At 47.7% G+C, this 10,423-nt stretch overlaps 1 protein-coding gene across 1 annotated transcript; it reads left to right on the top strand.

The window, feature by feature from the left end:
• The first annotated feature begins 3,773 nt into the window (after positions 1–3,773).
• Positions 3,774–8,901, top strand: LOC135809866 (homeobox protein SIX5-like). The gene is made up of 3 exons (XM_065323306.1): positions 3,774–4,824; positions 6,508–6,580; positions 7,397–8,901. The coding sequence occupies exons 1-3, from the start codon at positions 3,996–3,998 to the stop codon at positions 8,460–8,462; spliced, it is 1,968 nt and encodes a 655-aa protein (XP_065179378.1). The 5' UTR covers positions 3,774–3,995; the 3' UTR covers positions 8,463–8,901.
• The last annotated feature ends 1,522 nt before the right edge of the window (positions 8,902–10,423 follow it).

The raw sequence follows: 10,423 nt of genomic DNA, 5'->3' as shown, positions 1-10,423 counted from the left end.
GCTACCTTCTTAGCTCTAGATGCAGTACTAGTATCTCCGTCTCTATTTCTCTCTCTCTCTCTCCTCTTATCTCTCTCTCTCTCTCTCACATACATGACAAGCAGCAGTGCCCGGTCATTATACACCACCCAAACAATAAACCAGCTAAACGGTTACACAGACATATTCTAGTATGCCTTCGTACTGAATCGTAGTGAAGGCAACACAGCCGTTGTGTTTGGAATGGAAACTACAGACAAAGTCCAGCTAGTGCCAGTAGTGGCACGAACAAGACATCGGAAAAGTCATCGGAAAAGCAGCCAGGAATGTGATAAGCGAGCAACTATGTCCAGAACAAGCCTGCATCTAGCCATTCTGGCAGTCTGATCGGGGCGTCTTCTTCTCTTGAAAACATTCTTCTGTCTTGTTCGCCCAGAGTGTAGGGTGTCCTGTAAACATGGTAGCTATGTGTACACGAACCTGAGTCATCCAAACATAACAGCATTGCTTATACTCAAAAATGGAAGTGTTCGCCGCCTGTGCACGTACGTACAGTGGGGCGACGATGTACTCGCCATTTTCCGAGGGAAACAACAGAGTACTACATGTAGTAGTACTCTTCGGCATTACATACAGTACTAGTATACGTACAAGCAAGAGTACATAACTCTTGGTACAAGTACAATCATAAATTCATAATTGTTAGATTGACAGTATGAAACAAGGACTTAGGTGGAGGACACTGTGTTCGGAAACAGTGAGCTTACTACAACCTTCCGCGGTTGCACGTTGGCAGAGCCCCGGTCCCATGTGCAGTGTAGATCTACTTGTATATCATCAGTTGAGGGTGTTGAAAAGGAAGTGTGCTATGGAAATCCATAATGGAACGATGGAGTACTTCAAGTATATTTTTCAGCTCTAGTCTCATACAAGTAAGAGGCTAGTTACTTGTTTTATTCAAAGCCCAAAAGGAAAAGGAAAGATTAGAACAATGAAAGGATCGGTCACGCAATACGGGTAATTCCCATCAACAGGCTAGTAGTACTAGTAGTACTACAGCACTGTACTGAGTGTACAGTCGTACACAAAATTAAAAAAAATTAAAAACTGAGTGGACTCTGGGTACCCCCAGGCAGGGGTTATTGTACTCTTGGAGTCTTGGTAAGACCAAGAGTACATAAGTTATGTACTCTTGGTAAGACCGATACATGCCGGGAATCATGCAGACATATGCCGCGTGACTTGTGGCAAAGGACGTTTGAAGTAGTTTTTGTAACAAAACGTGAATACCACTGTGGTTACTACAGGTCACCTGTTTCTGGTTTCAGAGCATTACTATATTCCGCGGGAAGAGAAGTGTGGATATTAAAAATGGAAGAGGGAGGGTGAAAGAAGAAGCATTTCAGTGAGACTATCGGGAGAAATGGATAACACTCAGTGCTATACATGTAGGTGCTGCACTCATGGGGAACTATTGTAACAATACAATCAGAGTGTGGTATCACAGGAAGCCTCAGCCTAGCGCCTGGTCACTGGTGGTACTCTTGCACATCAGACCAACACTTTTTTTTAAGTAATGCCACTAATGGTAAATAGCCCACAGAGAGTCGAAGCATTTAGCCCACAGAGAGTCGAAGCATTGAGCCCACAGAGAGTCGAAGCATTGAGCCCACAGAGAGTAGCACAGTACGCTCCGTCACCTCCTATACTATTGATACCATCTCCGGAGTCCTTCTGAAATCCAGCATACACTCACTACTGACCCTCCATGTTCGTTCACTGAATGAAGTACTAACACTACATTACGTTGACATGGTGGCCTTTTGTCCTGTGTATGTAGCTGAAACACCTAGCAATGGTCAAGAGCAGGAATTGAATAAGACGCCACCGCTGTAGCTAGTCATCTCACAACGAAGGAGGAACGTTTTCTTTTGTTGTAGGGGGAGATGCCCGGTGATCTTATCAACTCCTTTGTTCTTCCTGTGAGTTGCTGGAGCCAGCAAACTGGTTTTCTCTGTGCCCCGAGAGCTCACGGATGTGCACGTACGCTTCTTCTGGTCCATTGGAAGGAGCCGAAGGACGTGTGTGGCGTCTTTCCACGCTGTCAGTACTCGTAGCCGGAGCGGATCAGCGTTTAGTTAGCTAGTCAGTCCGTCAGCTCACTGCATCAATGGCCAACACTCGTCCACCTATCAAACACCTTTGTCTTCTCCGCACGACACGCAACCGGGCGTAAAAAAGCAACGCCTTTGCGCATGCTCCCCGCACCCGCGAACGGCGCGAAGACCCGAGGGGAAACCCATCATACAGTCTTGTCACAGAGTACCTGCACGCTGCAGTGGGTAGCACAGATCACTGGTACGTAACGCGCACGCATATGCACTGTCAACCCTGGGCAAACTCTATTACTAGTTAGTTGTAGCAGTACGAGTACTCGGAGTAGTAGTCAGCTGCGAAAACGCGATGCAGGTGCACGGAGCGCCTCCTACACTAGGCTACAGACTACAGTCAGTAGCCCTTGTTGAGCATGATTGTATTTGTAACGATCTTGCGCACACGCCATGCAGACGACATACATGTACAACAATTATGGCAGGTCCACCCATAGAACGGCCAACTGATGGCGCACGTTCAACTGCTGAACACAGCATGCATATCACCACGGCCACATCATTATGTACGTGCACACTGTACTGTGCGTAATGCTAATAAGAATCTAACGCCATGCGCCAACAACAATAACACAACACAGTCATGGTGTACCGTAGTGACAGTTTTCTTCAAACTAAGTTTGTTGTAAGTTTGAAGAAAACTGTCACTACGTTACTTTTCCCTTTTCCATTCCCTCATAGCAAGTACCGTACTCAGTAGTGAACAACAGTGTTGTTATAGTAAAAAATGTATGTATGTACTGTAATACTGCACACGTCAAAGTAAGTTGTAGGACACAGAGATCCAATGCAAACTAACTCGTGTACTGACCGATTACTTTACCACTTTGAAAGACTAGTTTAATGTACACGACGTCGTATTCGTGGCCGAAGCGAAAGACTAGAGCTGAAATCATGAAGAAGTACCTGCTACTTCAGAACTGGGCAGAAGGCCTAAAAAACGTTACAGACTGTACTGCCATGATAAATGAAGATTTTATTTCCCCGAGGGGAACACTACATTGTAGTCACTACGCTCGCGTCCAGGCTCTGTCCCTACGTGCTTTCACGAGCAAAGTGCGTCAGGTTGGTTTGGTCACATCACACTCACACATAAACAGTTCCAAACCTCTCTAAACTTAGCCAGTTCGGCAGTTGAGTGCATCAGGCAGGACATGGTGTATACTTGCCAATCAAAACTTCCTTCTCCCAGTAGCCGGAATACTTCCAATGTCTACTCCTGGAAAGGATTTTTTGTAGGGCAAGTGAAACCGAATACTGGCAGTACACTCACTTCATTGCGAACCTAATAGTCATACACCACAGCTGTCCAAGACCATACGCGTATCCTGACGCAGTGTGACGTTGGCAGGTCGAACGATGATCAGCCTCTGACAGCCAGCCCTCCAGCCATTCGCTGCAGAATCGTGCGGTGAAGTCAGCCGGAGCTCGGACAGTCTGCGGTTCCAGCGAATACCCTCATATCACTCTTCTGTTGCACCCTGTACCCAGTACGCGCACATCGCAGTACAGCAGTCCAGAATCGGCACACGTGACCACCTGGAATACGACGACAGGGCAGTGCCAGGGACGAGGAGGCTCAGTATGCAGTATGGAGGGGTGAAAAGACGCTGGCAAACCCAAGAAGGGATCAGTTGGCTTCTTCATGTCTTGTAGAGGAGAGGCAATATTTCGTTGTTTGTTCGGACAACTGATCTCTACATACATTTGAAGTCGTTGTTCGGCCTGCAGGTCTGATCGACCTAACCCTATCCTGCTCTGACAACTGACGACTGGTCAAGCCTAGGTAAACTAAGCTGATTGAGAGGAGACATCACGTTTCGCCGCTAGTCCTGATCAAGCAACATGAAGACGGCCAACTTCACTAGCCCGTCGGCAGTCCGTGATCAGCGTCTTTCTTCAAGCTCTGCCTCAAACGTCGAGTACTTTGGCGCTTCTCCGGCGCTCCACGCCGCCTTGGAAGCGGAGCGCATTGCCGCATATGAAGCAGCAAATCCGATGCCACTCCCCATGAGCAGCAACGCCAGTTCACAGTCTGCAGGCACTTACCTACCTCCCGTCGAGTCAACTGAACCGAACTATCTTGCTCACCAAGCCGCCCAAGCAGCCTCCCTGCAGGCGGCGCAAAGTGTTCAGCAGCAGCAGAATCACTCTCTCAACAACCCTCTTCTTCCGACAACGTACACGTTCAGCCTTGACCAGGTAGCATGCGTCTGCGAAGTCCTTCAGCAGAACGGCCAGATCGAACGTCTTGAGCGTTTTCTCTGGTCCTTGCCTCTCCATGATGAAGTGCAGCGCCATGAAAGCGTGCTCAAGGCGCGCGCCATTCTGGCTTTCCACCGGAACAATTATCAACAGCTCTACCACATCCTCAAGTCTTACCAATTCTCACCTTCTTCCCATCAAAAGATGCAGCAGCTCTGGCTGCAGGCCCACTACAGGGAGGCGGAACGGGTTCGAGGCCGCGCCCTTGGGGCGGTGGGCAAGTACCGCATCAGGCGAAAGTACCCCCTGCCGAGGACGATCTGGGACGGTGAGGAGACGAGCTACTGCTTCAAAGATAAGTCACGGAACCGTCTGAAGGATTACTACAAGAGCAACCGCTATCCGTCGCCAGCGCAGAAAAGAAAATTAGCAGCGGAAACAGGTCTGACGGTCACACAAGTGTCGAACTGTAAGTTTTCCGGTTACAACTGTATTTGGTGGATACACACGGCGATTAATTTCGGACACCAAAAAATATTTGTGTAAGCGCGAGTGTCTTAGGTGTTTGGGAAAGTTCCTCTTACAGGATCAGCCGCTTGCCAATGGTTGTACTGTAGTAGTGGTTACCATGATAATTGTAAATAATTTAATTCTTCGCTAGCTTTGGAGTGCTGAATGTGATTTACCAGCACTGAGTCTGTGCCGCGGACATGCGTCAATGATGGTCATCACAAAAAATATCGAAAATTATGATATCAGTACTGCACGGCGAAATAGATCAGCTCTGGCAGCAGCAGTTCCAGATTTGTATTTTGTATTTATGGAATCTCCGCAGGCCTTAGCCTAAATCGAGGGAGTCTCCGTCCAGTAGTATACCTCAGTTTCCTAGCTATAGGCATGAACATTATTTTGTACATATCGTCCGTAGATCCATCCCTTGCACGCAAGCAAGGACATGCTGCAGCTAGCAGCTAAGCTAGCTACGCTGTAGACTAGGTGTGTACGTCATACAACTAAAAGATTCAGCATGAATTCTAAAAATTCTAAGGGTTCACAAATAAGCAGTGTTGTAAGTAAGTACACCATGATGTTGTCCAGGTAGAATGTAGCCGACAACATCTACTCAACATCTATGATGATGTAGATCTACAGGTTGAGTAATGGTGCATTTCCCTGATGTGGTGTGGTGATAATACGTTTATCAAGTGGCACATCTGGCGTCCACCTGGCCGCCATGTACCCATGTCTGATTCTACTACTAGACTGGAATAGTTGAACTACTTGTGCAGCTGGGCTTAGCAACCTGTCCTCCTGTGCTGCAGCATCCATGAAACCAGAGGTACAGATCATAATTCCTTATTGGCCATGGGCCATCGTGGAAATAAAGAATAATAAAAATAAAAATAATGCTGTACTATAAAATCGATGTCATACTAGGCAATTACAATGCGGAACACAGCTGTCTGTCCCATGCCGGTATCCGACATTACACACCATAAACTAGTATGGTGACAAAACGGGAAGAAGTTTTGAATTACAATCATAATGGTATTATACTCTCAACGGGTCAAATAGGCTCTGAGGTGCGACTTTCCCAATGCAGCGTACCAGTTTACGTCCTTCAAATGCCCTTGCCCGTGGTGTATGATTGTACATCAATAACGACGTTGCTCCCGTAGTAGGGTACATTGGTTGGAGTTTGTCTAGTTGATATCGCAGGTTTGATACACATAATTATCAAGTTCACAAGGCAGAACAACAGAGACCAATATCTTTCTCGTGATTCCACGGGAGTTTTGTGTTTAAAACCACGAAACTCGGCGTCTTTAAAACCACGAAACTCGGAGTGTTTAATACCACGGAACTTGGAGTCACGAGAAAGATACTGGTCTCTGTTGCTTTGCCTTGTGTAATACCCTCTGCCCTTGACTTGGGTACTGAGCACTATTTTGCAGCAAGGACCTCAGACACTTTGTGTAGTTATCAAGTTCTCCGTACATGTGCGGGCACCTGGAATTTGGTTCTGCATTCTATATGGTTCAAAACCATAAACTGTGAAGTACACAGTGGGACGTGTCAAATTATCACTCTGGTACGTGTAGCTGCTTTGTATCCGTTTTAACGACAATCATTGTTGGGTTGCGTATTGCAGGGTTCAAGAACCGTCGCCAGCGAGACCGAGCTTCAGACAGGAGTGCAGGAAAGTCATCAAGTCGCAAGACAAGGTGCGTGCTTCGCTTTGAGAATGTCTTGATACTTTTGTACCCCAAAATTCCATTTACTGATGCAGTGAAACCTGTCTAAGACGACCGCTCAAGGGACCTTCAAAACGTGGTCTCTGTTACCAGTTGGTCTCCTTATCCAGGGTCATTTGACTGGAAATAGCATTCCTTGGTCCTGGTTGCAGTGGTCTTCTGGGACAGGTGGTCTTCTGGGACAGGTGGTCTTCTGGGACAGGTGGTCTTCTGGGACAGGTGGTCGCCTTGACAGGTTCTACTGTACTGCAACACCTTCCTTTTCAATTCAGACACCAATTGGCAGTATCTGGTCATTCAAGAAATTGTCCGGCGGCTCACGCTTTCCCATGCTAGGATCCATACAGTGGAATGGGGGGGGGGGGGGGGTAGTATTGCCCTCATGTAAACGTACAAATTCTGATTGCTATCAGTCTCTTCATCAGGCACATGTAGTACAGTGTAGCTAATTACTTGGGTATACTTTATCCAGTGGGCCTGGAGATCCGTACCTTATAACCCAGGTCAAATGACTGGCAAAAGAATGCTGAAGGGTCCTCAAAGCGCTGCTTTGGTCTTGGTCTTTGGTAGCATGTACTGTACTGTCCGGAGTGCCTAAGCAGCACAGGGCTTTTATAGCCAACCACGGCTGGCAAGAAAAAGAAGTCAAAAAGAGCGAAAGAAAAAGAACCGTGGCAAATGTGGACTAAAATTACAGTCTAAAGCAAAGGCCCAGCACAGCCAGGCACATTCTACTCTTCCTTCACTTACCTGTGTCATTTCCTGCCCTATTCCTTTGCTGCACAGCACATCGAGTTTGGCCACTTCTGACAGTGGCAGGGACTCGGTGACAAGCGGGGATTTCCCCACGGCTCTGGACAGCGCATTTCAGAGTGATGAGTGTCCAGAAGAGGAGGAGGAAGATGGTGACGACGACGAGGCAATGACTGCACCTCATCACAGGACATCGGGAAGCAGATCATCCCCGGTGGCGGAAACCCCGGACGGCGAGGAGCCAAGTCTGCCGCCGATGGATCAACTCATGCTCACCGAACACATGCTCCGGGGCCAGGACTCTGAAGTGGATGAGCTGATACACCGACCATCCGACTCGACCCTGCCCACGGTAAAGTCGAGACTCAATAGCACCGACAGTGCCGTCAATGTGGGTGACAGTCCGTTTGAAATCTCCTCTATCTTGGCCAGCAGCTACCAGCCAAGGTCCAACGCAGCTTATCCCATGCACTCGTGCGGCACGGCTCCTGTTTACCCACACTACCAGTCTCTGGCTAGCCTAGCTTGCATGTCACACGGCAACTACACCACAAGCGGCCATTCTATGGCCGCGTTTCCATTGAATAACTCCACGCAGCCCCCACCCATGTACCCATCGCCACCAAGCACACAAATGTACCCGCAACGCATGACCTCGCCGCTTTTCAATGCCTCCTGGTCGTCCTACATGAACCACATGCCACAGCAGTCTACTTCGATGAGTCAGAACACCTCGCCACCACCGTTTCTACCATCAATGACCTACCAGCCTCAAGGCATGAGTGACTTTCTTGTCGGTGGCGCCAACCCCAGCACTGACCTGATAGACGAGCCGGGAAAGTTCTGTCCAACGTCGCAGTCGGAGCTGCACTCGGTTCTGTCTCCTCCAACGTCGTCAACACACGATGTCTGTACAGCGATGTATCCAGAACAACCGGCAGCCTGTGTCCCCGCCACTGCTGCTGCACACAGTCCGACTGGTGGCCTCTTGGATACTAGCATGCCTGCCACAGTTCCAGCGCTTTCGGCTGCTTCGACCACTTCCGCGCCCCAACCGACAACAGCAGTTGCGTCAGTGAGCTGCGAAACCGAAATGTGATGATGTGCCATAGCTTCAGTATTATCCTCAGCTTACCCATCATTGCAACAATGACCAGATATGAAGCCAACCATGACCAAATATTTTTTCCAATGTGGAATCATGTTGTCCCTCCTTTTTGTGAGCATTAACCAGATTGTGCTGTACCTTGTTGTGAAGCCTTAGATTCAAAGCCGACTCTAATAAATTCACTGCCATTCCGGCGATGTCTAATTGAACAAGCATTTATCCCCGGACATCCATAATTTGGTGTTTAATATTCATTCATTATTTGATTTTGAGTATTTTCTCTCCTGTCACGTCTTTCTCCAGTTTACTTTCTCTAATATCGTTTTCCCTGCCGGGAGGCGGGAGACCGTATGGTTTGTACCTTGTTTATTTTTTAAGATAACAAACTCAAGGCGAGGTAATGAGGCAGATGTCTCCCCGGCGAACTTAATCCAAGTGTAACTGAGTGCTACTTCAACTTCAAGTGACAGTTCGGTGATGAGAGAAGAAAACACTCAACAAACGTATTTTGAAACAACCAAACGGAGAAGTACATGTATGTCATGTAACACCTAGTGACGGTGCTGAAAGGTTACAAGCGTGATTTGTAAGAATGAAAATGAGAAATACACGTCAAGTGTGTACTAACAAAGACTTGCTAATCCACTAGAATGTGGTGGTAATGATACATCATACGGTAAACAGCAATACAGTACCCGGAAATGTATTTGGCTTCAAATACACATGGTGCCAGCTACATAAAAAAAAGACGAGTCTGAAGTGGGAGGAGGAGACCCACAACAGGGCCATATCCCCATGGCCTTGTTCTTCAGCACCTGATCTGAGAGGCGGTACTGCAAAACATGCGTCGTACGAAGAATAGCAGCGGTAATAGTAATCGGAATCGGCGGCACGAGGTGCATTTGCTTGGTCTTCACAGTCGAAACCACGAGGCCAGCAAAGGATTCGAAAATCCATTTTGGTGTTAGGTCGGCGGATGTTGTCAGTGCTGTTAAAAGCGTTTGAATTCTTGTTCGGTAATCCATTCTTTAGCTTTTGCTCGCGAATTTCAAATTTAGGCGAATGCTTCCACTTGTTGTACAAGTTTATTTAACGTCGCACCACAAACAGGCGGTTTCGCCTCCTTTGATACAGGTGGATGACCATTTCGGTTAGGGTAGGTGTACCAAGTGTCCGTTTGAGCCGTCTCAGTATTCACCAAGTAATAATTAGTTGGAATAGTAGCTATGCATGATGTAGACTGTAGATGGCGTTGTCGAGGCCGGTCTTGTTGTTGTTTTTTTAATTTGAATTCGCAATACCAGGTCTTGGGAAATGTCGTTGGCAATCTTGTCACTGTCAGGTTTTCATCGAGCCACGGTTGTTGTAATAGGTGTAGGTTGGCTGGCGTTTCAGTTTTCCCGGCTTTTCCGTCTCCACAGAATTGACGCGGGTTGTTTTAAGTTGAGCACCCTAGCAATCTTTGATGAAATCACTGAGCTCGGACTTGGTAATCTTCGTTCCACCACGCAACTTCTGGAATTTGGCGATCTCCAATAGCTCACGTTCAGTCTTCCCTTGACCATAACATAGCCAAGGTGAACTCTCCGCATAATGCTCGCGAAGATAACGCTTCCCGTGGGATTTGAAGCAAACTCCGCAAGGTTTTCACTCCATGGTAAGTCAACTTTTCTCTATGTGTTATACCTATAGATTTTCTAATCTTCAATAGGACCATGTTGGCGGTATCCCAGTTTGAGGTGAATTGGACTTTATGATCGGTCGGTTTGGGGTGAATGTGACTAGGGCTGATAGGCCTAGGGTGAATGAGACTAGGGTTGATCGGGCTTGGGTTGAAGGGACTTGGGTGGAAGGGACTTGGGTGGAAGGGACTTGGGTGGAAGGGACTTGGGTGGAAGGGACTTGGGTGGATGGAACTTGGGTGGATGGGACTAGGGTGGATGGGAGTTAGG

This window comes from Sycon ciliatum, chromosome 2 (assembly GCF_964019385.1).
Source record: "Sycon ciliatum chromosome 2, ocSycCili1.1, whole genome shotgun sequence".
Taxonomy (NCBI): domain Eukaryota; kingdom Metazoa; phylum Porifera; class Calcarea; order Leucosolenida; family Sycettidae; genus Sycon; species Sycon ciliatum.
The sequence above is the reverse complement of the archived record's forward strand: the minus strand, read 5'-3'. Positions and strand labels throughout refer to the sequence as shown.

Excerpts from the sequence above, each read along its gene's own strand:
- LOC135809866 (XM_065323306.1), top strand. The coding sequence starts at position 3,996 with ATGAAGACGGCCAACTTCACTAGCCCGTCGGCAGTCCGTGATCAGCGT. Across the intron at positions 4,825-6,507 it reads GGTCACACAAGTGTCGAACT|GGTTCAAGAACCGTCGCCAG; the intron begins GTAAGTTTTCCG and ends TGCGTATTGCAG. Across the intron at positions 6,581-7,396 it reads TCATCAAGTCGCAAGACAAG|CACATCGAGTTTGGCCACTT; the intron begins GTGCGTGCTTCG and ends TTTGCTGCACAG.